This window comes from Astyanax mexicanus, chromosome 22, assembly GCF_023375975.1.
Source record: "Astyanax mexicanus isolate ESR-SI-001 chromosome 22, AstMex3_surface, whole genome shotgun sequence".
Lineage (NCBI taxonomy): Eukaryota > Metazoa > Chordata > Actinopteri > Characiformes > Acestrorhamphidae > Astyanax > Astyanax mexicanus.
The window spans coordinates 25674577-25699016 of record NC_064429.1 but is presented as its reverse complement, the minus strand read 5'-3'; the positions used below and the strand labels follow the sequence as shown (position 1 = coordinate 25699016).

Sequence of the window (24440 nt, the reverse complement as noted above, 5' to 3'; positions counted from 1 at the left end):
GACCTTTAAAAGAAGAACATGCGGATATGCTCTTTTCTTACCTCTTTTATAACAATAATAATTCAGAAATAGTCTGAACTCCAAATGACTGCTGTATTCTGGTGACCCGGCCAAGATGAAACACACACACACACACACACACACACACACATACTGGCTCATAATGGCTGAAACGCTGCCGGCTTTGATCATAGCACATTTTTCTGCATTTACTTTGCCAGACTACTCTCGAGTCTAGCTTTAAACTAGGCTATAACTGGGCTATTTTGCGTGCCATTTGGGACGAAACAGGCAGAAGTGAAAGGAGAGGTGAAACAAGGCTCAAAGTGATGGAAAACATAAGGAAATTATATGATAGTGTAATTTGATATAATGGAAATTAGGCTAAAAAAAATATGGAAAAATTTTATGGAAGTTTCAAAGAACGTTGGACGTGTCGTGTTGACCTTTCTTTTTTCGGATTTCATTTTTATATATTTATTTATATATATTGCTACTTGATATCTTCCTTACTATTGCAAACACACACGCATCCACACACGCATCCACACACGCATCCACACACACACACACACACACACACACACACACACACACACACACATGCACACGCATATCATCACTGTCCAGTGAAAAACAACTCCAAAAATCTCCATTTTTGTTGATTTTCAGTTTACTACATAATTTGAACACACTAATTGTTTTTTACACTGTACCAAAATGACCTGAAATAAACTCTTTTTACTCTTTTGACCTTTATTGAAAGTTGAGAAGGTTTTATCTCTCTCCTGTAAAATTGCTGTTTTGGAGATACCTGTTTTTCATTGGACAGCGACGATGTACACTCTCTCTTAAACACGATTGGTTAGAGCCTAAAAAGAGAGCAACAAAGTGGACAAAGTGGACAAAGTGCCGAGCATGCACTTTGGTTGAGCTCAGAATGTTGTGCTGTGAACTTACTATGTGTGTGTGTATAAAAGTGTGTGTGTGTGTGTGTGTAAGTGTGAGTGAGTGTGCGAGTGTTTCAGTGACAGGCCTGATTTGGGACAGCCCCTCCAATTCAGCTCTTTGTCCGAGGGGGACACATTGAGCGGCCCGACAATGAAGTGCATTGCAGCGGTGCCACCGAGGGCCAAACTAAAGGATGGCCAATCTACTTATGCACCCCACAACTGACAGCATGACATTTCTATTCAGCAGCTCCAGAGGAGAGGGACCGGAGAGAGCGAGAGGAGAGTGAGCAGAGTGAGGAGAGAGAGAGTGACACTGTTGTCTATATTGTGTGTCAAACATACCATACTCTCCTCGTCTCTTCAGTAGCAGCTATTAGCACACAGCACTCGCGACAGGTCTATCTGCTCTTTTTAGTTTTTTATATATGTTTTATTTTATTTTTTTACCTGTTTAGAAACTCGAGGCTCCTCTTCGATGTACTTCTGCTCGATGGGGATCAACGTCCTGAGACCAGCTTTCACCTACACACAAACATCTTGTTAGGATTTCAGGATGAAATGCATAGGAAAGGTGAACTTTCAGATGACTGCATTAATAAATGGTCATGATTGTGGGCCATAAGTACTTTTTTGACCATTTAAAGTTCTACTGAATGTGATATTAGGAGTAAAATAAAATATTAATAGTCTATATACCATCTGTTAAGTTCAGTTAAAAACTAAACTGAGTCTGAACTGGTAATCAGAAGGAAAAGAAAGATTGTGTTGTGTTCATTTTTTTTCTGCCGTCTCATTTGTTGACACTAAATGTTGAAGAGAGAGGGTTTTGACATAGAATGTAAACTGAACGGAATGAAATTCAACCCCTTAAGCCTAACATATTATTATTATTATTACTTAGTTATTAATCTTAATGCAAAAAGTATCATGAATTACTTGGCAATACTTGGTTTAGCATGTTTTGTGGAGACACACAGGGCTCTATTTTAGGCCCAACTGAACTAATGTTAATTATGACAGAAATGAATCAGTTGTGAGAGTGAAAAGTGCAGACAAGATCTGAAATCTGGGCTTTCATATAACGTCTAAGGGGGTTAATGCAGTATAGTCTTAGAGTACTAGTGAAATTCGTTCTATTTTGCATACTTTGCATGTTAAAAATGAAACTAAAAGTAGAACAATTTGAGTAAAATGTACAAAATAGCGTTTTAGAATTTTAGGATTCCAGACTTTTGTTTGCTCCATTTAGTTTTAACCCCATCACACTCAACCTAATCTCAAAATCAAACATTCTACACAAAATGTAAAAAATCCATCATTGGTAAATAGTTAAAAGTAGTAGTTAAAATTAGTATAGACCATTTACATTTAAATTCTACCTCAGAGTTTTCTCTGAAAGTTAAATGTTTAAATGTTTAAAGAATTAAGATTAAAGAATCTTAGCATAAGGCAAAGGTTCTATACCTTCAGTTCCTCAAGGTAGCATTCTAAGAACTGAATGCCCAAGCCAATAATCATTTTAAGAGCGGCTTTATTTTTAAGACTGTGAGACATTTGGTCTGATAGGGTTAAAAGGGTTAATGACAGAGAGCACTTAAGCTGCGTGGCCTTTACACGCCTGTCGAAAAGTAAATCAAATCCACTTGAGAGTCATTTGAGCTTGAACGTCACCTGAGAGGCTAAGAAAATACCGAAAAATCTGAAATCAGATTCTGATGTTTTTTTTTTGAGATTTACTGAAACAAATCAAAATTTCATGTGGTTTAGACTTATGGACACTCATGTAACTACGTGTAGCTACACAATTAATGATGTAGCTGTACAATTACATTCAAACTAAGGCGCAAAAAATATCTGAAATACTGAATCTGAAATCTGAAAATTTTGGTAAACACAGAATCTTTATTTATTCTGATGTTTTTTTTTTTTAAGATTTACTGAATCAAATCCAATTTTTAATATGGTCCAGACTTATGGACACTCATGTAACCACATATAATTACATAATTAACGGTGTAGTTTTACAAATACATTCAAACTAAGGAGGAAAATACCTGTAATATGCAATCTGAAAACTGAAAAATTTGGTCAACACAAAATCTTTTCAAAATATTTCTGACGTTTTTTTTTTTTTAATTTACTGAAACAAACCAAATTTTCATTTGGTTCAGACTTAAGGACAGTCATGTAACTACATGTAATTACATACTGTAGTTGTACAATTACATTCAAACTAAGGCAGAAAATATCTGAAACATGAAATTTGAAAACTGAAAATATTGGTCAGCATAGAATCTTTAATATTTCTCATGTTTATTTAAAGATTTACTGAAACAAATCAATTTTTTGATCTGGTCCAAAAGTCTGGAGACTTGTGTAGCTATGTAATTAATCATGTACCTGTGTAAATACAGCCAAAAGTCTAGGAAAGCTTTGAATGCTCTTAAAAAAATGTTTTAAATATAATAATAATAATCTGACCACAGTCTGGGTTTCATCACTTCAGTGATGTGAACTATGTTAACGAGTGATTTCTCTAATGACTGATCTTGACTGAGCTCTCTCCCTCCATTTCACTTGCCGGGTGCCACCACATAGCCATGTGCCGCCGCCGGCGCTCTCTCGCTCTGCCACCTAAAATGGCGGCCACGGCGCAAACAGCGGCACACACACCCACAAACAAAAGCGTAAGGAGAAGGGGAGCCTTCTGTAATTAAAGAAAAAGCCAGGATGAGGGGGACAGCCCCACGTTCAAACGACAGGAGCGACCACGTCGGAGGGAACAAACAGAAAGAGAAGAGTGGGAGATAGTGTGTGTGTGTGTGTGAATGTGTGTGAGTGTGTTTAAGTGTGTGTGTGTTGGGAGGGGACGAGTAGAAAAAGAAAAAGAGAGAGAGAGGGACTTACAGCATTATAAATCACGTCTAGTTCGAGAAAGATGACCCCTTTTGTTGGCCCTGTCAGCTCCTTGCTTTTCAAGGCGTAAGCTTTCCGTTCACCATTTTGGATCTGTGGGAGAGGGACATGACAGCCGTCTGTCTGGCAATACCCAGCTGAATACACTCCCCGCGCGACCTTTGACCCCCAGCTGCTGCATCTGACAGAGAGCCCAAAACAACTGTGGCGGCGCTGACAAGTACCTGTTCATTACGCCCCAACCACTGTCAGCCGCAAATTAACTATCCTGGGGGATCAGCCTGGGAGCACACATTACGCTCTCTCGCTCTCTCATCCTTTCTTTCCTCCTCTTTTCATCTTCCTCTCCTCCTTCCCCTGCTTCTTCTTTTTTATCTTGCTCTCTTTCGGGTGGTGGGGTTAGTGTTATCAGTTTTACTTTGGCTTTTTTTTATCACCTAAAAGTACGCTGGCTAAAAACTCAGCAAGACATTGCTTTGTTTTTATTAAAATTACATTTTAAATCAACTGCAAATTAAAAACGTGAATGTGATGAATGAACAATATGTAGATCAATCAGTCTATATAGTAAATCTGACTAACAATCTCAAAAGCAAGACATTTCAAAAGCAAACAACTAAAGTTCTGACTACTTGTAATAATGGGGTTCATTTTATCAGTGTCTTTTTTGGCTTTTTTTATCACCTATAAGTATGCTGACTGTAATTTGTACAAAATCCAATATTAAATCAATTGAAATTCCCCCATTTACACCAAAGTAAAGCCTTGTGTGATGAATTAATGATGGGTAGATTTGTCTATATAGAAAATCTCAAATCAGAAAATCACAAATATCTCAGCTAGACATTTCAAAAGCAAACAATTAAAGTTCTGACTACTTATTTATACACTTTCAATCAGTGGTTAATCACATTTTAATAGTGGGGTTCATTTTATCAGTGTTTTTTTGGAGCAGAGGGGGGTCATCACCTAAGTATGCTGATTGTAATTTTTACAAAATCCAATTTCAAATAAATGTATGACAAATTAAAAAGCTGTAAATGTGATTAATTAATGATAGGTAGATCTGTCTATATAGTAAATCTGACTAAAAAAGATTTAAAAGACACTTTAAAAGCAGCTTATCTAATGTTTAAATCATTAAAATTCTGATTACTAATGTATGAACTTTCAACCAGTGGATAATCATTTTTAATCAATGTATTTTTGGCAATCAGTCTTTTTGGGCTTTTTTATCACTGTAAATTTCCCATTTACTCTGAATTAAAGTTACTATTACTAATTTATGGACTTATTTTCTTCGTTTCCTATCACTTTTTATTAGTGGGGTTTGTTTTATTAGTGTTTTGTAGCTTTTTATTGCCTAAATATACACTGACAAAAAAATCCAATTTTAAATCAGTAGGAATTTCCTTAATTAATGTAAATTAAACCTACAGATACCCGTTTTGACTAGTTTCTTCTAGTTTTCCTCACCTAAATGTATGATGACTATAATGAGGCCCAAAAAAGTCTCATTTTTAAATCAGTTGTAATTTCTTTTGTGCTCTGATGTTTTTTGAATGATAATTTGTAGTTTAGTAACTCTGACATAGTACTTTTCAGAATTGGGTTAGTTTTACAAGTCAGTGTCTTAAAGCTTTTCTTATCTAAACGTGTGATGAACATTCTGTAAAAGGTCTTTTAAAAAATATTTTTAAATGAGTTGGAATTATGGAGTTATTGTTTTATTATGGTTAGCGTGTTTTTGGTATTGTGGTTAGTTTAATCACTCTTATAGTCTTACAGCTTTTTTAAATTTTCTTCCTCTGGTTACACCTTTGTTCTAGTGAGATTTGTTTATCAGTGTCTACTGGCTTTGTCTCACCTAAAGGTATGATGACTAAAACTTTACACTTTACACAATTAAAAATGGCATTTTAATTAAACTGATTTTTTTTTTTTTTTTACTAAAACATTGTCTAGACTAATTTGTGATTTTTTTTCTTGTAGTTACTCACGTTTTTGAGAAGTGGAGTTAGATTTATTCGTGTTTTGTTGTTTTTCTCAACTAAAAGTATGATGACTATAAAATTCAGAAAATATCAGTACACTTCCCAAGGCACTTTTAAAATTTAAAATCAGTGAGAATTTCTTTATTTACTTCAAAATTAAGGCCTTGATAACTAATTTGTGGACTATCTTCCTGTAGTTACTCAAAAAAAAAAAAAGTGAGGTTAGTTTTATTTGTTTTTTGTACTTTTTCTTACCTAAAAGTAAAAGTGGCTTGTGAACAATTCGCAATGTATTTTTTTTTATCTTATTTTAAATCTATTGTAATTTCCCCACTCACTCTGGATTACTCATGATTACTAATTTATGGACTACCTGTCTGTGTTTTTATGTTTGATACTTAGTCTTTTTTTTTATTAGTTTTATCAGTGTCCTCTAGCTTTTCATGTAATTGTATGATGACTAAAACTCTTTTTCACATTTCCTCCACAGTTTCCCTCCTTCAGTGATAACTAGCAGACCTTTATTTTCCTGGGGTCGACTCAGACCGAAGCACGGGAGCTCGGGACTTACGCTCAACAGAGGAATGGCCACTTTGCCTAAGAAGTCGGCGCTGCGGTCCCGATCCTCGTCGTAAACTGTAACCTCCAGCACGGAGTGGATGTCTTTCACGTTGCTGGTTGAAAGACAAAAATCAGATTGGGAAGAGAGAGAGAGGTGGGTGGGTGGGTGGGTGGGGGGTGATGTGGAGGTGGGGAAGGGGTGCAGGAAAAGAAGTCATTGACTAATATTAACCATCGGAAAAGATCTTTGAAGTCACGGCGAAAAGGAAAAAAAAAATTGATTCATTTAAAGCCTTGGTGACAGTCTCCATTGTGTGAGGGTTAAAAAAAGATGCAGCGATTCTCCCTTTGAAATGCTATCTTTGAAAAGTAGGCTAAAGAGTGGAAGAAAATGAGGTTATTCTTAAAGAGACGGGCACTCCAAGGAGAGGCTAGATTACCCAGCTTTCTATGGGAATTCACAAATGAATTTCCAGCTGGGAAGATTGAAAGATTATGAAAAAACATCAATGGAACCACCTCCAGATTCTAAACTAATGTGAGGAATTATGTACGGCGCATATTACCAAAGCGTCCAATGATTGAACTTGCACAGGGAGTGTAATTTCATCCTGGGGTTAATCTTAGTCCTTAAGGAACAAAAAAAAAAGTTTACTTATATCTAACAAGTCCGTGTAGAGCTCGGGACATAAAACTAAATTAATATGATTTAAATGTTCTACTAGTCTTATTCTTTTTTTATGGAACATAACAATTTGGCTTTATATAGGGCACATTATTTTTTTATTATAATAGAAATTGTAGTAGATACAATACAATAGTCATTTATTAGATTACACCTGTTAACTAATGGCCACTAGTACTTAAAATAAAACAAATAAACAGACATACATAGACATAAATACAGTAAGTCAACATGTGAGCCACGTGTATCAGGCTCAACTCACAATGTGAAGACTTTGTTCCACTCTGGGTTGAGGTTTTTGTAGACTGTGTGTGTCTGCAAGCGGTCGTTGCTGAGCTCCACGACACAGAAGGGGTCACTCTTGCCTGTGAGGGACACACACGGACACACACACACACACACACACCCATTAACTTTATCAGTTGTAGACTGGTGTAATCCACTGGCTGCCGCACTCTGAGAGATGGCAGAGTTTCTCTGCACCTGATAAAGGCGTGGGAGAGCTGGGCCAAAGGGCTAAATTATACCCCACCGCCTCGTTTAAAACACACCACAGCTTGAGGGACAATTTATCATCGGCCGCTTGATTTGATGTATTCATTTTTGCCTGTCTGCTGCGATGTCACGGCCTCGCGCTGCACTGATACGCTGGCTTTGAGCACAGGTAGATAAGCGCTTTAGCCGCAGCGCTGCCTACAGCCTTACACACACACACACACACACACACACTTACTATAACCACATGAGGGCTGAGAAGTTCAACTAACAGACACATACGGATTTATATTGGAAATAAATTATAGTGACACTTCCCATGACTCCTGTATTCATAACGCATTATATGGCACACATAATACCTTATACTATTTGGCGTAAGCTTGTATAGTATCTTAAATGTAAATAATGATGTATGTATGTGTTTATACAGAGTGAATTCATCATAACTTATTATATCTGTTCATACGAAAATATTATTAATACACACTATGAATATTATAAAGGCATTATAAAGCATGTCTGTATAAGAGACACACTTGTATTTTATAAAAGTGTCGCTGTAAGTGATGTAGAAGTTGTGTATATGCCAAATAATGAATTATAACTGCAATTACAATGCACTATAAATACATTTATAATGCATTATATGGAATACATAATAACTTTAAATATTGGTCATAAGCTTGTATAATATCATATACAGCCTTGGAAAAAAAATAAGAGCCCACTTAAAAATTATGAGTTTTCTTTGATTTTAACTAATTAAAAACCGCTGGAATATAATCAAGAGAAGATGGATGATCACAAGTCATCAAACCAAACAGAACTGCTTAAATCTTTGCACCAGGAGTGGCATAAAGTTATCCAAAAGCAGTGTGTAAGACTGGTGGAGGAGAACATGCCAAGATGCATGAAAACTGTGATTAAAAAGCAGAATTATTGTAAAAGAGTGGTTCAGGGAGCATGAGATCATCCTTTTCAGACATGGACACTGCAGAAGCAGTAAATGCATCCTGCAATCAACGCTAAAGACGCTCCAATTAAATATTAAAGTGTGTGACCTTTTTTATGGTGGCAATATTTTTATACGTAATCCTTAATGTATCACGAATTACATTTAAAATATTATATATAGAATAAATGTATACACACACATAAAACACTGTATGGATGAACTATATACAGTACAGAGCATACATACAGATAGAGCTGTGCTCACAAACAAAGGCATTTAAAGTTTAGCACGCACAAACAGTCCTGCTGTGGAGAAACAGTAACTTCCAGTGAATATTTAAAGACTCTGCCAAATCACATAACAAAAAAAAATTATCATAAACAGTCAACTCTAGAGACACATTAAAAAAACAATCAAAACCAGTGCCCTATATGCTTTGAAATGTGCTATTAAAATATACATGTAAATATATCTACAGTAATTTGAAAGGACCAGCTTCCTCCTCCAACAAAACTCAAACAACAAAACTCCTAATTTCAGCTTTGATCTCAACTTTGAACAAAACATCTGGGAGCACTTTTATTGTTTGTAAAAGAACGTGCTTTTTAAAAGATGGGTCAGAAGAAAACAAAGATGCTCCGGTATTCCCGCGATGCAACCGAGATTTCCTTGTTTCGCAACACGGAATCACGCGCTAATATAACCTGAGAGCGCTCTTCAGCAAGTTCTTCACAACAAAGTAGAAGAAGGGTTTATGCATCAATTCCCAGCAGATGAACGAGAGACTGCCATTGATCTTCAGCATGACGACAAAAGCAGGACATTTGGGTGACGTGCGGAATAAATGTCACCGTGATCAATGCAAAGTCCTGGCTGTCACGAGCCCTATCACTTTCAGGAGCTCATTGATCGGCCGCCCCTGGATAAGTTCATATTTATAATCAATGCAGATCTAAAATGCACTAAAATGTGCTCTAATACAAATACAAAAGCTGCAGTGACTGTAAATGTAGTGTTTATTTGCAGGCATAGTGCATGCACCAGCATAGTGTTTCACAATTTTGTATTGTGATTATTTTTTTATATAAAGAGAATTGGTCATTAAACCAATTTCATGATTCATGGAATAATAGAAATGCTCAAAAAATGACATAAAATATATTTGTCTTTTTTTCACACTGACTTACAATGAAGGTTAAAACATTGAACAAAACGTGGACAACAATTCAATACCAAATAGGGCTGCAACTAATGATTATTTTGGTAGTTGACTAATCTGATGATTATTTTTTCGATTAGTCGATTAGTCTGCGATTATTTCTGACAAACGATAGACTATTTCTAAAAACAATAGACACAGCTGAACATGAGATTTAAAAGGCCTTTAAATGTCTGGAGGATGTTTAAATGTGGAACGTACTGATATTTAGGGAGTAAACATGCAATCTGTTGTGTTTGGGCACTTTTGGAGACACATAATAAGAAATATATATTGTGATATACATTTCTTTTTTTTACATTTAACTCTAGGTTTAAGAATCAGTTGTGAATCCTAATGCAGAGATTTTTATGATACATTTGTGTTATATTTATCATTATATGCAGTACCACTGGGTTCTATTTTAGAGTTTGAAATTTTAAAACTGATGGGTTGGGAAGGTTTTTAATTCTCCTTAAAGTTATATGCTTATGACTAAATGAAAATGATACCAAAGGTGTGAAAAGTCATAGGACATTTTGACATCTCTTGAACCACAGATCATCTTCATACTAGGCTACATACGTCTTTCTATGTTCTTGCGGTAGTATGGTGTGACGTGTGCAGGTGTGATAAATTTACACAAATAAACCAATAGGGTGTCGGAATGGTTTATGTTAATAATTCTCTACATCCAATCTAGAGCTTAGATTCTCTGCTCAAACACTTTCCTGGGGTCGGGTCGGGCTCTGTTTTTTAATGCTATTTTTATTTTAATTAAAGCTATTGCGTGATAATCACAATAGTTAGAATAGTGTTAGAATAGCCTTGTTGTTGTTTTGTGTGTTTTGCATGTAGGCTATATGTTTAAAATGAAAAAATATATATATATTGTTTTATATTCTTAAACATTTTTAATTATACTAGAGCAGACGGGGAGGTCGGTTCTTAATAAATTGTTCTTAAACGATAGGTCTATGCTTCTTCAGTGTTGCAATGTTAATTAACATTATTCTGAACAGATTGTGCTCATTTAAACAACCTCGGGCTGGGTCGTTTTTGGGCCCGACCTAAGCTCTAATCCAATCACAATCAGACACACTCTATCCTAGTGGTAGATAACTGAGTGAAAAAAGAGGAAAAAGAGTAGAGGCAAAAATAAATAAATAAATAAAATCTGCAAAATAATTACTACAGTAAAGTATAGATAACTTAAATTTTTACTTAAGCAAGGTAACAAAGTATTTGTACTTTGTTACTTAACACCTCTGCATAATACACATACAGTAGATAGCATAAATTGCAGTCTAAAAGCCAGTCTACAAATCCGGCCTTGGCTAAATCTAGCCGCTAATCATGAGCTAAAACATGCAAATAAAGTCTTCTAAACTCTGTGAATGACATGAAGTGACTCCAGAAGTGACCCGAATAAATTAGACAGCATTTGTAAATGAAGCTCTTGCAGATGGTTGTAATTGTTTGTATATAAGCATTAAATTTCTCTGTCTAAACAGATTTGTCTGCGTCTTTTTTTTTTACTTTTTTTTCCCCCGTGCTAAATGGATGAGCAGTGGGGATGCAGTTTATCTTAATGCGTAAATTAACACAAACTGATAGGCAGAGAAATGTAGCAACAAACCGCTCATCCCCGCGCTACAGTCCTGCCTATGACACGCGGTCGTCCTCGGCGACGAACTCTGACCTTGTTTGTGAGGCGGCTGTCTGAGCGGATTTCACGCTTCGCCTTGGATGAAACTTTGACTCCCCAGGTGAGGCCGGCGAGACTCCCTCCACGGCTTAATTTGGGCCCGGCGTTCTCCGACTGCCGAGATGAGTTCAACCTCATTTTGGCTCCAATTTGACGAGCCCAATGCAAACGTAGCGCACAGTAATTACATTTTTCAGGTCTGGAAGGCGTCTTAAATGAAATCCGGGAACGTGTTATGCAGAAGGCTGCATGTAACAGCCACGTCCAGACACTTTGTACGTCTCACTGCTGCTCCCACTGCGCTAGAAACAGTCGTCGTATATGATTAAACCTGGAATGACCTCTTAAAGAATTTTATGCGACAATTACTCTATCGAGTACGTGTTGGGAGAGAGTGTGTTGCTGGAATACAGGGAAAAATTCAATTCAACTCCACTTAATATCGTAATAGTTTAGAAAATAGTTGCAAGACGCATGATGTGTATTAGCACATTACTGTACATCTAAATGATTATTTGTTTAGAAACGTACAAAATACAGGAGTTTCAGTAAAGTTTCTTCAGCACCAAGGTTGGCGCAGTATTAGCATTAACAGCTAATTGCACCTCTAACAGCTTAGAGATGAGTATATCAGACTGTAGTGTGCATGTTTATGATGTAAAGCCACTCTGCTGAAGTGCAGTGTTGTAAGAAGTTTTTCTCTAGTTTTGAGACTGGAGCAGTATTAGCATTAGCCGCTAGCTGCACATCTAGCTCATTCGCTGCTGAAAGGATGAGTGTATTGAACTGTAGTCTGCGTGTTTACCATGTTAAACCAAGCTACGTGGGAAGAACCGCTAGGTGAGAGCACCCTGGCTATCTGGAACACTCAGGGTTCCTTAGTGTAGCGATATCGGGCGGCATTTAGTAGTCCTAAGCATTGCTTACTGTGGATAGCGCTGCTGCTAACCGCACTAAAATACTGGAGATCTAAGCTTACTATAAGTAAACAGAAGCGCTTTACTCACTAAAAACAAACAGTTTGCCTTATAAACTGAAAGGTATTTTCCTTTCTTCTGTAAAACTGTTATGTTGGAGATACACAACTACCATATCTATACAAAAACAACAATATCTTAGTAATATAAAATAATTGTCATGTCATATAAGGTATCACTACTAAGGAGAAACAATAGGTGGAATGAGGTGTCGCGCCCAAAACCCACCCATAACTAATAAATAGAATTAGGCTTACTTTTCTCGTCGTTATGGTAGCAAAGACACCATGACGCCCTAAATCAAGCTGCGTCATGCAACAGCTCACCTACAGATAGCTAAAATAGGGCCCAATAACTCAAAATAGGGGTGTAAAGGTGCAAGATACTGTCAGGTCAGGGTATAGTACAGGCAGTAGTACTGAAATTATGCAACATTATGATAAATACATGTTTTAATTGCACTAGTGTGTATGCCGTATACACAAAGTATTGCCTGGATAACTATAGTCTTGTTTGTGCAAACTGCAAACTGAATCATAACTTTTGTGTATACCACCTATTATATGCTCAGGGCCTAACTTTAGTTCAGGCAATATCGCTCAAATGCTATGAACAGAACATCATTAGGTAATGTATCACAATATTTACAGTATTTACAGCATATTGTCCTATTGTCCTACTGTCTATTGCATATTTTTATGGAATGAGGTAATGAACTGTGGTCAGGGGATTGTGGAGAACAAATACTCTTTTTTTTTTTAACTAAGTTTACCACATAATTCCATTTGTGTGAATTAAATAAAGAAATAAAGAAAAACATTGAAAAAAGGGATGTGTGTTATGACTGTTTTGACTGGTACTGTTCTCAGAAACGCAATTTATTATTGAGGAATATTTAATGATATCGATAAAATATTATCGATAGATATCATCCATTACTATGGTGAACACCTGAGAATTAAGGATAACCTTTTAAAACTTTAGTGGGCTCCAATTTCAGTTTTTAACTACTGTACATTTCTTCTGCAATTAGCAACAATTTTGAAAACCCTAAAACAGAACCCTGTGGGACACCACAAAAGTACACAACACTTTGAATGACTACCAAAGGACTATTAGGCCTAATAAGTGAATAATAAACCACTATTAAACAGTGGGGACCAGATCGTAGCATATTTTCTCAGTCTACTAACTGTGGGATGAATGTATTCTGTCTTCATCTTGTTGAATCTCATAAATGCTGCTCCTCATTCGAGCTGAATGGAGAGTCGGGCTTGTAATAGCTGCTCACTTGATTGTGTAATATGGTTCTGTCCAGCGGGAGCCGGGAGAGGATGTGGGTCTGCGCTGAATGGGGCCAGTCAGAGGGGGGTGTAAAACCCACTGTCCCTAAACACTGTTGGTTTTAACACACTCTGCCGATTTATTCTGCACGGCATGGAGAGCAGCACTCCAGATAAACACCTCAGCTAATTACAATGAGGAGCAGGTCGAGAGAGACTGAGAGAGACAGGGAGAGAGAGAGAGAGAGAGAGAGAGAGAGAGGCTACAAGGAACAAATAAGGCCCAGTGGATGCTGGAGTGCAAGCGAGGTAAACCGGAGGATGAGAATACATTAAGCTCTCTCTCTCTTTTTCTCTCGTTCTTTCTCTCCTCCCTCTGACTCACCCTGTCTGTTGTGAGCTCTCTATTAGAGAAGGCACTGTTCCGTGGCCCGTAACCCTGTTGGCTGACGCCTCGGTGCCAGGACCCGTTTGAGACAGTGGGGCCCCGGGGAGCCCGAGGCTCTTCCAAAGGGGGTTTGTGATCCGCTGCTTTATGGCAGGAAAAGAGTGTGAAATCAGAGCTCACGAGGCGGCCTCGGTTACCTTGGGAACGCCGGACCGCTCTCCAAGGTCAACGTAACGGGCCGGACCCCCGGATCGGGGGGGAGATTGCAGAGCTGTCACACAGGAGTGTGTATCTGGGTGTGTGTGTGTGTGTGTGTGTGTCTCTATCTCTCTCTCTTTATGTGTGTGTGTGTGTGTGTTGAAAGGGTTCCTGCCGCCGAGCATGTCTTAATTAAAGAAGGCCACAGAGGTAGCACAGACTGAGATCACACATACACACACACACACACACACACACACACAAATTTAGGCTTAGGGGACAATGTCTGTTTCCAATGTCTATAGCTCTGAAAAAATTTGGATTTTACTATTTATAGGTATATGTTTGAGTAAAATGAACATTGTTGTTTTATTCTATAAACTACAGACAACATTTCTCCCAAATTCCAAATAAAAATATTGTCACTTAGAGCATTTATTTGCAGAAAGAGAAAAATGAGAACAGTTTTTTTATGCATCTTGGCATGTTTTCCTCCACCAGTCTTACACACTGCTTTTGGATAACTTTATGCCTCTCCGAGTGCACTCCTGTTCTGTGTCTCCTGTCAGTCTCTGTGTTTTTACAGCCCTCCTGTTTGTTTATCTCCTCCATGTGCTCTGCTGTGTGTTCTATCGTGCTGTGGCTCCGCTCCGCCCACTTGTTACCTCTCCCCAGGAGTTCCCTGTTACCTTTCCTGCCTTGTGTGTGTATTTATAGCCCTGTGTTTTCTGTTTTCTTTGTCGATCGTTGTACACTGTTATGTCAGTTCAGGTTGCGTTAAGTTTTCCAATGTACCCAGAGTTTATGTTTTTTTATTTACTGTTTGTTTGTTTCTTTGTTGTTAATAAATATACTCGCATGTGAGTCCACTCTCTGCGACCTTTCCTTGCTGCACCCTGACATTAAGTGTGAATAAAATATTGTAAAAAACTGAGGAGGAACATCACAACTACATGCATATAAGGCCACAAAATTAGATATTTCACTTGTATGCATGTCTCTACAATTAGACTCTTTTTTCCCAAAATTAAATAAGATAAGTACAAAATCAGATGAGCATTCATTATTATTTTTTATATATATATATATATATTTATTTTTTAAAAGCTGTACGCTACCTGCCCAGAACATGTCCGCGACCCACTTTTAGGTCCCGACCCACCAATATAGAATCTCTGCTCTACAGCATGTTTGTGTAATTACAGGTTCTCACCAGAGAGGTCTCAAATTCCCCATCATTTTCAGACTGTTGCTTTAAACTTCCGGTAAAATGAAACAACAGTAAAAAGATCTTAAAGTTACCACTCCAGGCTTTTAAAAATAGATTTTTTTTTAGGTAAATAAATGTAATTAGACAGGGTTAAGACTGCTGGTCTCGTAAAGACACTTCAAATGTGAAAATTCAGACTTCAAACTTTAATCCAGACCACAGAAACAGGGCAGAGGGCACTTTCATGCAAAAAAAAAAAGACAGAAAGACGGAAAAAGAAAAAACAAGCACAAGCTGAAGGATGACTCCAGCAGCATTGAGGTCATGCAGTTTCTGAGGGACTTGCAAATGTAGTATTTTTTCCTGCTTTTTTTTTGTTTTTTTGGATATAACAGATGCAGATGCACATTTTGTTTGTGCTAGTGGGGGTATTAGCGCTGAGGAAAAGGATGGCCCGTGGTAAGTGTTTTTGTTAATGGTCCTGTCTCTCGTAGTGTGAATAGAAAAACAGCGTTGCGCGTCGGCTCCAATCTCTTTTCAGCTCCATAATACATACTGCCAGAAACTAGGCCTGTCCACGGTAGACTTAATTAAAAGGAAGAATTAATGGAAAAGGAAGAGAAGCGTGGGAAAATACATGTCAGACACACTCGCAGACTCTCACACACACACACACACATTTACACGGCGGGCCTGAAAAGTGCCTTCCGTCCATTAGCAGAGCTCTGAAAACATCATCAGGCTCTTGTTAGGCCTTTGTTGTGAACTGCTAATACTCTTTGTATCAGTCTGTGTGAGGAGAGCGAGGAGCATGTGAGCATGGATTATCTAGAATACTATGGCTTACAGTATATATAAGTGCATCAGGGTGTGTGTGTGTGTGTGTGTGTCTGTGTGTGTGGGAAGTCTGTACCTGTAACATCAGCTGCCATCAGTCCTTCAGCCCGAATGACCTTCACCTGGACCACGCCCACGTCTTTAATGTTGTGGAAAGATCTCAGCAGACTCTGCAGGGTTAGAGAAATAAAGCTAATTATTATTTTACTGGAAACTAATGTACAGTATACAAGCTTTAATAAAGGCTATTATGTGTATTATTTATTCAGTGTTTTATTTAAACCTATTTAAAATCATTATTCTCAGCCGTTGTAAGAGTGCTATTATAAATTGGACATTTTACATTAAAATATTAGACATGCAATATTAATATATAAACATTAATGCAGTAAAAAGAAAAAAAAATAAGCATTCATTTTTTATGTTTCAATGTTAGATGTTTCACTAATTGAATAGATGTACAGTATTTAAATCCTCCAACTGATCCATCCACTGGATTTACAATAAAAGAAAGGAGAACTGATTATTAGCCAGACTGACAACTGGACAATAACGGCAAAGAATATTTTATACTACTACTATTTGTACTAATTAATAATCATTAATAATCAGTTATAACACATATGTAGAAAGTGAAACAATATAGATGGCTGTGGGTTCACTATTTGACAAACAACCGGTCATTGTTGCCCTTTCTACATATGCGATATAACTGATTATTAATTATTTTTAAGGCATTTACAACCTTATTAGTACCCATTAACTAAACTAATTGCAAACCATTTATAAACCCTTTATAAAGGTAGTCTTATTTTAAAGTGGTACCAAATATTCTATCACATCGTATGCACAAAATACACACTGAGCAAATTTACATTTAGTAAAACAGTGTAACTAGTCCTTATGCTTCTAATGCACTTTTTCTGTAATCATGTACATCTCAATAAAAATCACGTTTCATGAAAAAGGTTTTAAATTCTGCAATACAATATATGTATTATACCCCCCAGCCCTACATATAAGTGTCTCTGACTGTACTGAGTTACATGCTGGTAAGCCTTGCAAAGTCTCTGCTCATACAATTTTGGATATTGTGTTGTGTGTGTGTGTGTGTGTCTTACACAATCACATACAATCAGGCCAGAACCTGTATCTCCAAACAGCATTTATACAATAGAAGCTAAAAAAAACATGTCCAAACTTGTAAAATGTTTCTATTTCCCAGTCATTTTGGAAGATTTCTATTGGTACATTTATTGTGGAATTCTGACACAGTGAAAAAACAAAAACAAAAACTCTGTAAAAATAAATAAATAAATAAATAAAAATATTAAAACTGGAGACAATATGCATTAACCTTTTCTAATTTTGATTTATTACCAAGACATATTTGCTTCCAGTTCTAGATAGACAGACATACATTAATGAAGACAGACAGACAGACAGACAGACAGACAGACAGAAAATTTACACCAAAAGAGAAAAAAATACAGTAGTTATTTTGTATGTTGGAACTAAATGCGTAAATCTGTTCTATTAAATCTAAAATCCTCATAACAGTGATGGTGAGCACGGTATATCTGCACTTCTCGATGTGTTTCTCAGGCTCTTTTGTAACACAGAGGGAGTTCATAGCAGCCACCCACATATCAGCCTTCAAAATCCAGCTCCAAACTCTCCATCAGCACCCAGGCCTGTTTCCCTAAAGCTCCATTAGACGCCGCTGCAAATGACAGGCTTTAGAAGGGGTTAAACTGTTCAAAGGCAAGCACACCTCCAAAGCCTCTTTAAGACTTATGATTTATGAGAGGGCCAATTACACTGGTCCAGATAAAAGCCACTCATTCAGACAGCATAATGCTCCTTAACTGCTCCTTTGTGTGGCCAATGGAACATTAAAAGGGCTGACATTTAGCGATGAAACAAATGCTGCATCATAGGCGCGCTACGTGCTGGAGCTCGAGGATTTTACTCTCGTCTGTGTGAGGTGGTGGTGGTGGTGGTACAATTTAATATTACGATAGTTTTGAAATATATTACAGTTTGGTAGTACTAGAAATTTTGCATTAACTTTGTTATATCTGACAAAAAGGTCTATTATTTTTGCGTACAAGTCTTCAGAGGGCAATAAAATTTGTCAACATGTGGAAGTGGGCCTTTTGTTGTGCTAACTAGCAGCAGGTTAGCAGCAGCGCTAGCCACGGTTAGCAGCAGCACTTAGCACTAGTAAATGCTGCCCGACAGAGCTACACTGAGGAACTCTGAGTGTCCCGGTAAGTCAGGGTGCTTTTAGCTAGCGGTTTGTCCCAAGTAGCTTGTTTTAACATGTTAAACATGCAGACTACAGTTCAATAAATAATAAATACAGTATATTAAATATTATTTAGCAACTTAGCTGTTAGGTGGAGGAGTTTACTAGTGTTGTATAGTTAAAGATAAGTGAGTGGGAGAGTAGAGTAAAGGGCAAGGAAATGGGCCCTATGAATAACTCCATGAATAAATGAAGTTACACTTACATAGCGCCTTTCTAGAAACCCAAGGACGCTCTACACAGAACCATTTATACTCAACACTCATCCACACAACGGAGAGAAGTGGCAGCCAATAGCGCACAGCATACTCTCAAACGGAAACAAACAGAAACGACCGGAACAACTGGAGACGACCAGAAACGACCATCCACCTGCATCGGGCACCACAGTGTTTACCGGTGCCAATCCAAATCTGGGCACAGTAATAAATACACATACATACCACACACTTACACATACACACCAGATCAATTTTAAAGTATTAAATTTTCTGGGTAATTTTTATTCTCCAATGAACCTGATCTCAATGTTTTTTTAAATCCATGTTTTAGGAGGAAACTGGAGTCTCCAGAGTAAACCCACACAGATAGGGACTTGAACCAAAGCCACTGTGCCATGAACATACAGTACCAGTCATAGTTTGGACACCTTGGACACACCTAGTTTTCTCAGCATCTTGAAGGAGTTCCTGGAGGTGCTGAACAATAGTTGCTGCTCATCCCAAATCAGCATCTCAGTTGATCAGGTTTAGGTCAGGGGATTGTGGAGGACAAACACCTTTTTTTACCTTGTTTAATACATAATTCCATACGTGTTCCTTAACTGTTTTAATGTTTTTAATATTAATGTACATAGGAAAAAAAAGCCGTGTCCAAAATGTATCCAAACCTCTGACTGGTATTGTGTGACTATATGTATAGTATATGATTACAGGAGCCATAACTATTCTATAGTCATTCTATAGTCTACAAGCTGAACTGATTGATTTTTTACACCAGGAGTAAAGGCATAAACTTATCCAAAAGCAGCGTGTAAGACTGGTGGAGGAGAACAGGCCAAGATGCTCGAAAACTGTGATTAAGAACCAGGGTGATTCCACCAAATATTAATTCATAATCTCTATAAAAACTTTATAAATATATGAATTTGTTGTCTTTACATTATTTGAGGTCTGAAATATCTGCATCTCAGGACAAATTTTCACAGACAGAAATCACATGCCCATCACAGCTTACACAAAGAGCTGTCACAGCCAGCGAGGACCAAACTGCCCAGCTCAACAAAAAAAAATATCTACTTCAATTTATTTTTCTTTCTGCCACAAACCCCCCTCCACACCCCTCCTACCCCCTACATACACACAGAGGAATAATTATAATTCAGATTTTTAAAGTCCAGGCTATGGACTTAATTCATTATAAACTGCAGCTGCCTTTGCCTCTTATGCCTGATATTATTGTCAAAACTGGGAAAAAAGCTGTGATAGTGGACGAGTGAAGAGGGGGAGGGAGGGAGGAGAATAGAAGGGTTGACGACAGAGGAGGGAAATCTCTTTCCACATTACAGTAATGCATGATTTCGCTTCAGATAGCTTGTTATTTATAATTATCTTGGCCTTGGAAAGAAAATGTTAGATTTTTGTTGGGGAGGAGGAGGAGAAGGAAGAGGGAGGAGGAGGAGGGAGCATTTCCATAGCTGAAGAATTTTCTGATGTCTGTGTAAGGCGCTAAGAAGATTGAAAAGCCTGGACATGAGGCTGCTTAATGGTTTTTATTGAAAAGATGAATAAAATTTATTTTCACACTTTCTTACCTAGCTGAAAGCAAGGAAGGGTACGGTACTGGGTAAGGGGTGTGTGTTATTGGGAGTAGGACAGACAACACACTTCAGGAACCAAGATTAAAAATACTGTACAATAGTGACAAATATACTGTATACAGTATGTATTATTACAGCATATATACTGTATATGGCAAATAGGTAGGTAGGAGTGTGTAATAGAGTGAATGGACACTGCTGTGTCTAAACCACTGATCCACCACACAAATAATCATAAGTTTATGATTTCCCTATGTTTCCTTTACTCTATATCTTAAATCAAATAAAAAAAATATATATATATAAATATACAGCTCTGGAAAAAAAAATTAAGCGACCCCTTCAGGTTCTGAATCAGTTTCTCTGATTTTGCTATTTATAGGTATATGTTTGAGTAAAATAAACATTGTTGTTTCATTCTATAAACTACATTGTTTATAGCATTTATTTGCAGGAAATGAGAAATGGCTGAAATAACAAAAAAGATTCAGAGCTTTTAGACCTCAAATAATGCAAAGAAAACAAGTTCATATTCATAAAGTTTTAAGAGACCAGAAATCAATATATGGTGGAAGAAACCTGTTTTTTAAATCACAGTTTACATGCAACTTGGCATGTTTTCCTCCATCAATCTTACACACTGCTTTTGGATAACTTCATGCCCCTCCTGCTGCAAAAATTCAAGTCATCTTGCTCTTGATTATATTGTAGAGGTTTTAGTAGATCTAAAGAGTATCCTGATTTCTGTATATTACCTTTCACCAGATATTCCACAGTCAGGACAATCTACCGTGCAAATACAATATACAAAAACAAACACGCACACAGTGCATCCCTTCTACCCCTCAGAAAGTGGGGACCGAGTGCTGGGGGAGGGGAAGGTGGCGGGGCTGTGGCTCTGATTGACAGCTTGTCACCGTGACGTCTTATTCCATCTCTGTTGTGGAGAAAATGAATGTCACCGTGCAGAGCCTTATGACTTGCTGTCATCTCGCAGGCGCTCACCTTTTATCAATGCTCTAAATAACATTTCAAGCCCACCGTCTCCTGCCGGACAATCCGGTCAGGGGACATTAAATCGGATGACTGTGAAATGTCATAATAAAAATGGAATGCTAACAGCTTCCCCCTCCATTCCTCCCTCCTTCCTTCCCTTCTTTGCTCTTTCCTTCTACTTCTCTCTCTCCCTCTCATTCAGGCCCTCTCTCCCCTTTTCACACACACACTTACACACACTCCTCAGTGCATTTGTCCGCTGTGTGATTTTAAAGCCAGGGACAGGACGAGTGTGGAATTGGGTGCCACCACTTGAGCAGAGGTCACCCTGGCCCTGACGCCCATTAACGTCCATTACACTCTCGCGCCTTCCCCTTATTAAAATGCATAATTTCTCTCTGCTTACAACAACAGCCCAGGAGAAACGCCGCACTGCTCCCATCCACAACCAGAAGCCCTATCTGGAAAATAAGGAAATCTTCACAAAATACAAAACACACTATCTCCCCGCAGCTCTCAGGTCGCGTTCAGGGCTTTTCTTGCTTTATCAAACCCTACAAGATGGCTAATCTTCAAACCAAGCGCAAAAAAAACAGCTGAGAGAAAAGAAGAAAGAGAAAACCAACACAAGGCAACCTATGAGAAAAGAGAGAGAAATCTGTTCATGAATAGACTGAACTCATTGCATACTCAGCAATTTTATGCGCCAATGTGTGATAAAGCTAATGTGATAGAGCCTCAAAATTTTAAAAACTCAAAAAAGCAGGTGCTTTTATATATATTTATAAATATAATAATAAAGGTTCCTCAAAACATATTTGTATGTGTATACATCTTAATATCTTAATACATCTATATATATAAATGTAAAATCCTAAAACAAAAACACCAGCATCACTTTAACATTCAACTACTGATCATTCAGTACTGATTAATAGGGATGCATTTGACTACAAAGGGCAAAAAAAAAAACATTCCAAACTTTATGATAACATGATCAAATTGCAACCATCTGAGGAGTAAAAATGTTCAGTGCTCAATACATTTAAAGTTAGTTTTAAATTGTATTTTGTAATTGCATTTGCTTTGAAAAGCAAGAACAAAATACATGTGCAATGGTGGAAAAATGGTCAAAATAAATGGAACCTCGTAGAAAAGCATTTTCCATAATTAATATTTGGCCTATGTTTGTTTCATTTTAAGAGAATTTTAGGAATGCACAAAATATTCAGCACACAAATACTAATACTAAAAAAAAGCTGATACTAAAAAAAGCTCATTCTAAAAAAAGGTCATACTAAAAAAAAGCTGATACTAAAAAAAATCTGATACTAAAAAAAGTTCATATTAAAAAAAGCTGATACTAAAAAAAGCTGATACTGAAAAAAAGCTCATTCTAAAAAAAGCTCATGCTAAAAAAAGCTCATACTAAAAAAAGTTCATACTAAACTAAGTTTATAATAAAATTACATTTTCGACAATGTGATCAAATCACAATCGACTGGTATTTAAAAAATGTGTTATGTATTTTTATAACTATTTGTCTATGAAAGTCAAGCCAAAAACACTGTACATTTATACAATTCACCTATGATATAGGGGTGTAAGAAAACATCAACATCGAAAAATATTGAAGTATCACAATATTTTGTTTTGTTTTATACTTATTAAATTGTATGTTTACATGTAAAGATTGGCGTCAGGTTAATTTAGTGCTGTGTTTAAACTCCGATCATTAGATAGCAGTGTTGTAGTCTTGTTGTCATTAGATCCTGTCACTGTTCTGATAAAAAGTAAGGAACTCCTTAGTTATATTACACAGTATCTCAATACACTGTGTTTTGATTTATTGAATCGTGACCCCTGTATTGAGATACGTATCACACAGCCAAGTTGTTGCTAATACACTGCTGTATTATGCAATGGTGTAAAAGTGGTCAAATTAATGGAAACCTTGCAACCTTCTTTTCTATTTGTATTTGGTCTTTGTTTGGTTTTGGACGAAAGCAAATAAATTTTGCTGCATTCGACAGTCTGTAAAAGTCCTGCTGAATCCTCAGGTGGGCTTTGTCTGGTCCGCTGGTCCAGAGAGACGCAGTCACAGAGAGTGAGAGTGTATGAGGTAAGAAGTGAGACGTGACCTCGGAAATGACAGGTGGACAGGCTTTTAGCATCCGACATCTTCATTGCGCTTTCTGGGCCATTAACACACCCTGACGAGGCACTCAGCCGCCCGGCCTGCCTCGCCCTATATGCAAACAGCTGAAAGTCATCTGATACGCCTTTGCCACTTTAATGATGTACGTGAAGCCGCCGCCGCCACCGCCAAGAGATTTAATTGCGTTTTTCGTGCTAGACTAGACCATCCCTGCCCCTCCCCCTCTCCCCAATCTTTCCTCAATCTTCGTGGAGAAGGCGTTTTTGTGCTTTATGGCCTTATGGCTTGTGGTTTTCGGTTTGCGGTTTACAGTTCACATTTTTACATTTAAGGAAGTACGCAGAATCCACCTCACTACAGTCTACTACAGTACTTTCTACAGTTCTAAACACGTCATTTGTTTGGAGGGCCTGCACTTGCTTAATGGACTTACGCTAAATAAAGGAAGACTGCACGAATCTTCAGCCGGCGGATTGCTGATGATTGACGCCAACAGAGAGCCCCTCCCCCTCACCCCAACCTTCCCAAACGTATACCTCTCTACCGTCTCGCCCAGACGTCGCGGCACACACCTAGCCCGAGCTAATCTGTTTAAGGAGCGAGTATTGTGCGGCATTAGCAGCAGCACTTCATGTTATCTGCCTGGCTTTATAAGGTACATCTTTATTAAATTCCCTTCTTTGAAAGGGTGTCAAGCAGGGAAAAGGGAATATGCTAATAGTGGGGACAAATTAAAGTCTCCCTTTTTTAAATCCACTGTCCTCCCTCCTTCCCTCCCTCTCTCTCTCCTTCGCT

General features: G+C 37.6%; 1 protein-coding gene across 6 annotated transcripts in view; it reads right to left on the bottom strand.

Annotated features, from left to right (window-relative positions):
* mctp1a (multiple C2 domains, transmembrane 1a) overlaps positions 1-24440 on the bottom strand; it is a 254147-nt gene that overhangs the window by 79898 nt on the left and 149809 nt on the right. For all 6 annotated transcript variants that reach the window (XM_049470826.1, XM_007243904.4, XM_022667577.2 and 3 more), the window contains 5 exons: positions 16438-16531; positions 7372-7474; positions 6435-6537; positions 3861-3962; positions 1401-1475 (listed from right to left, as the gene is read on the bottom strand). In XM_049470826.1, coding sequence (XP_049326783.1) covers positions 1401-1475; positions 3861-3962; positions 6435-6537; positions 7372-7474; positions 16438-16531 — 477 coding nt within the window. The remainder of the gene's footprint in view (positions 1-1400; positions 1476-3860; positions 3963-6434; positions 6538-7371; positions 7475-16437; positions 16532-24440) is intronic.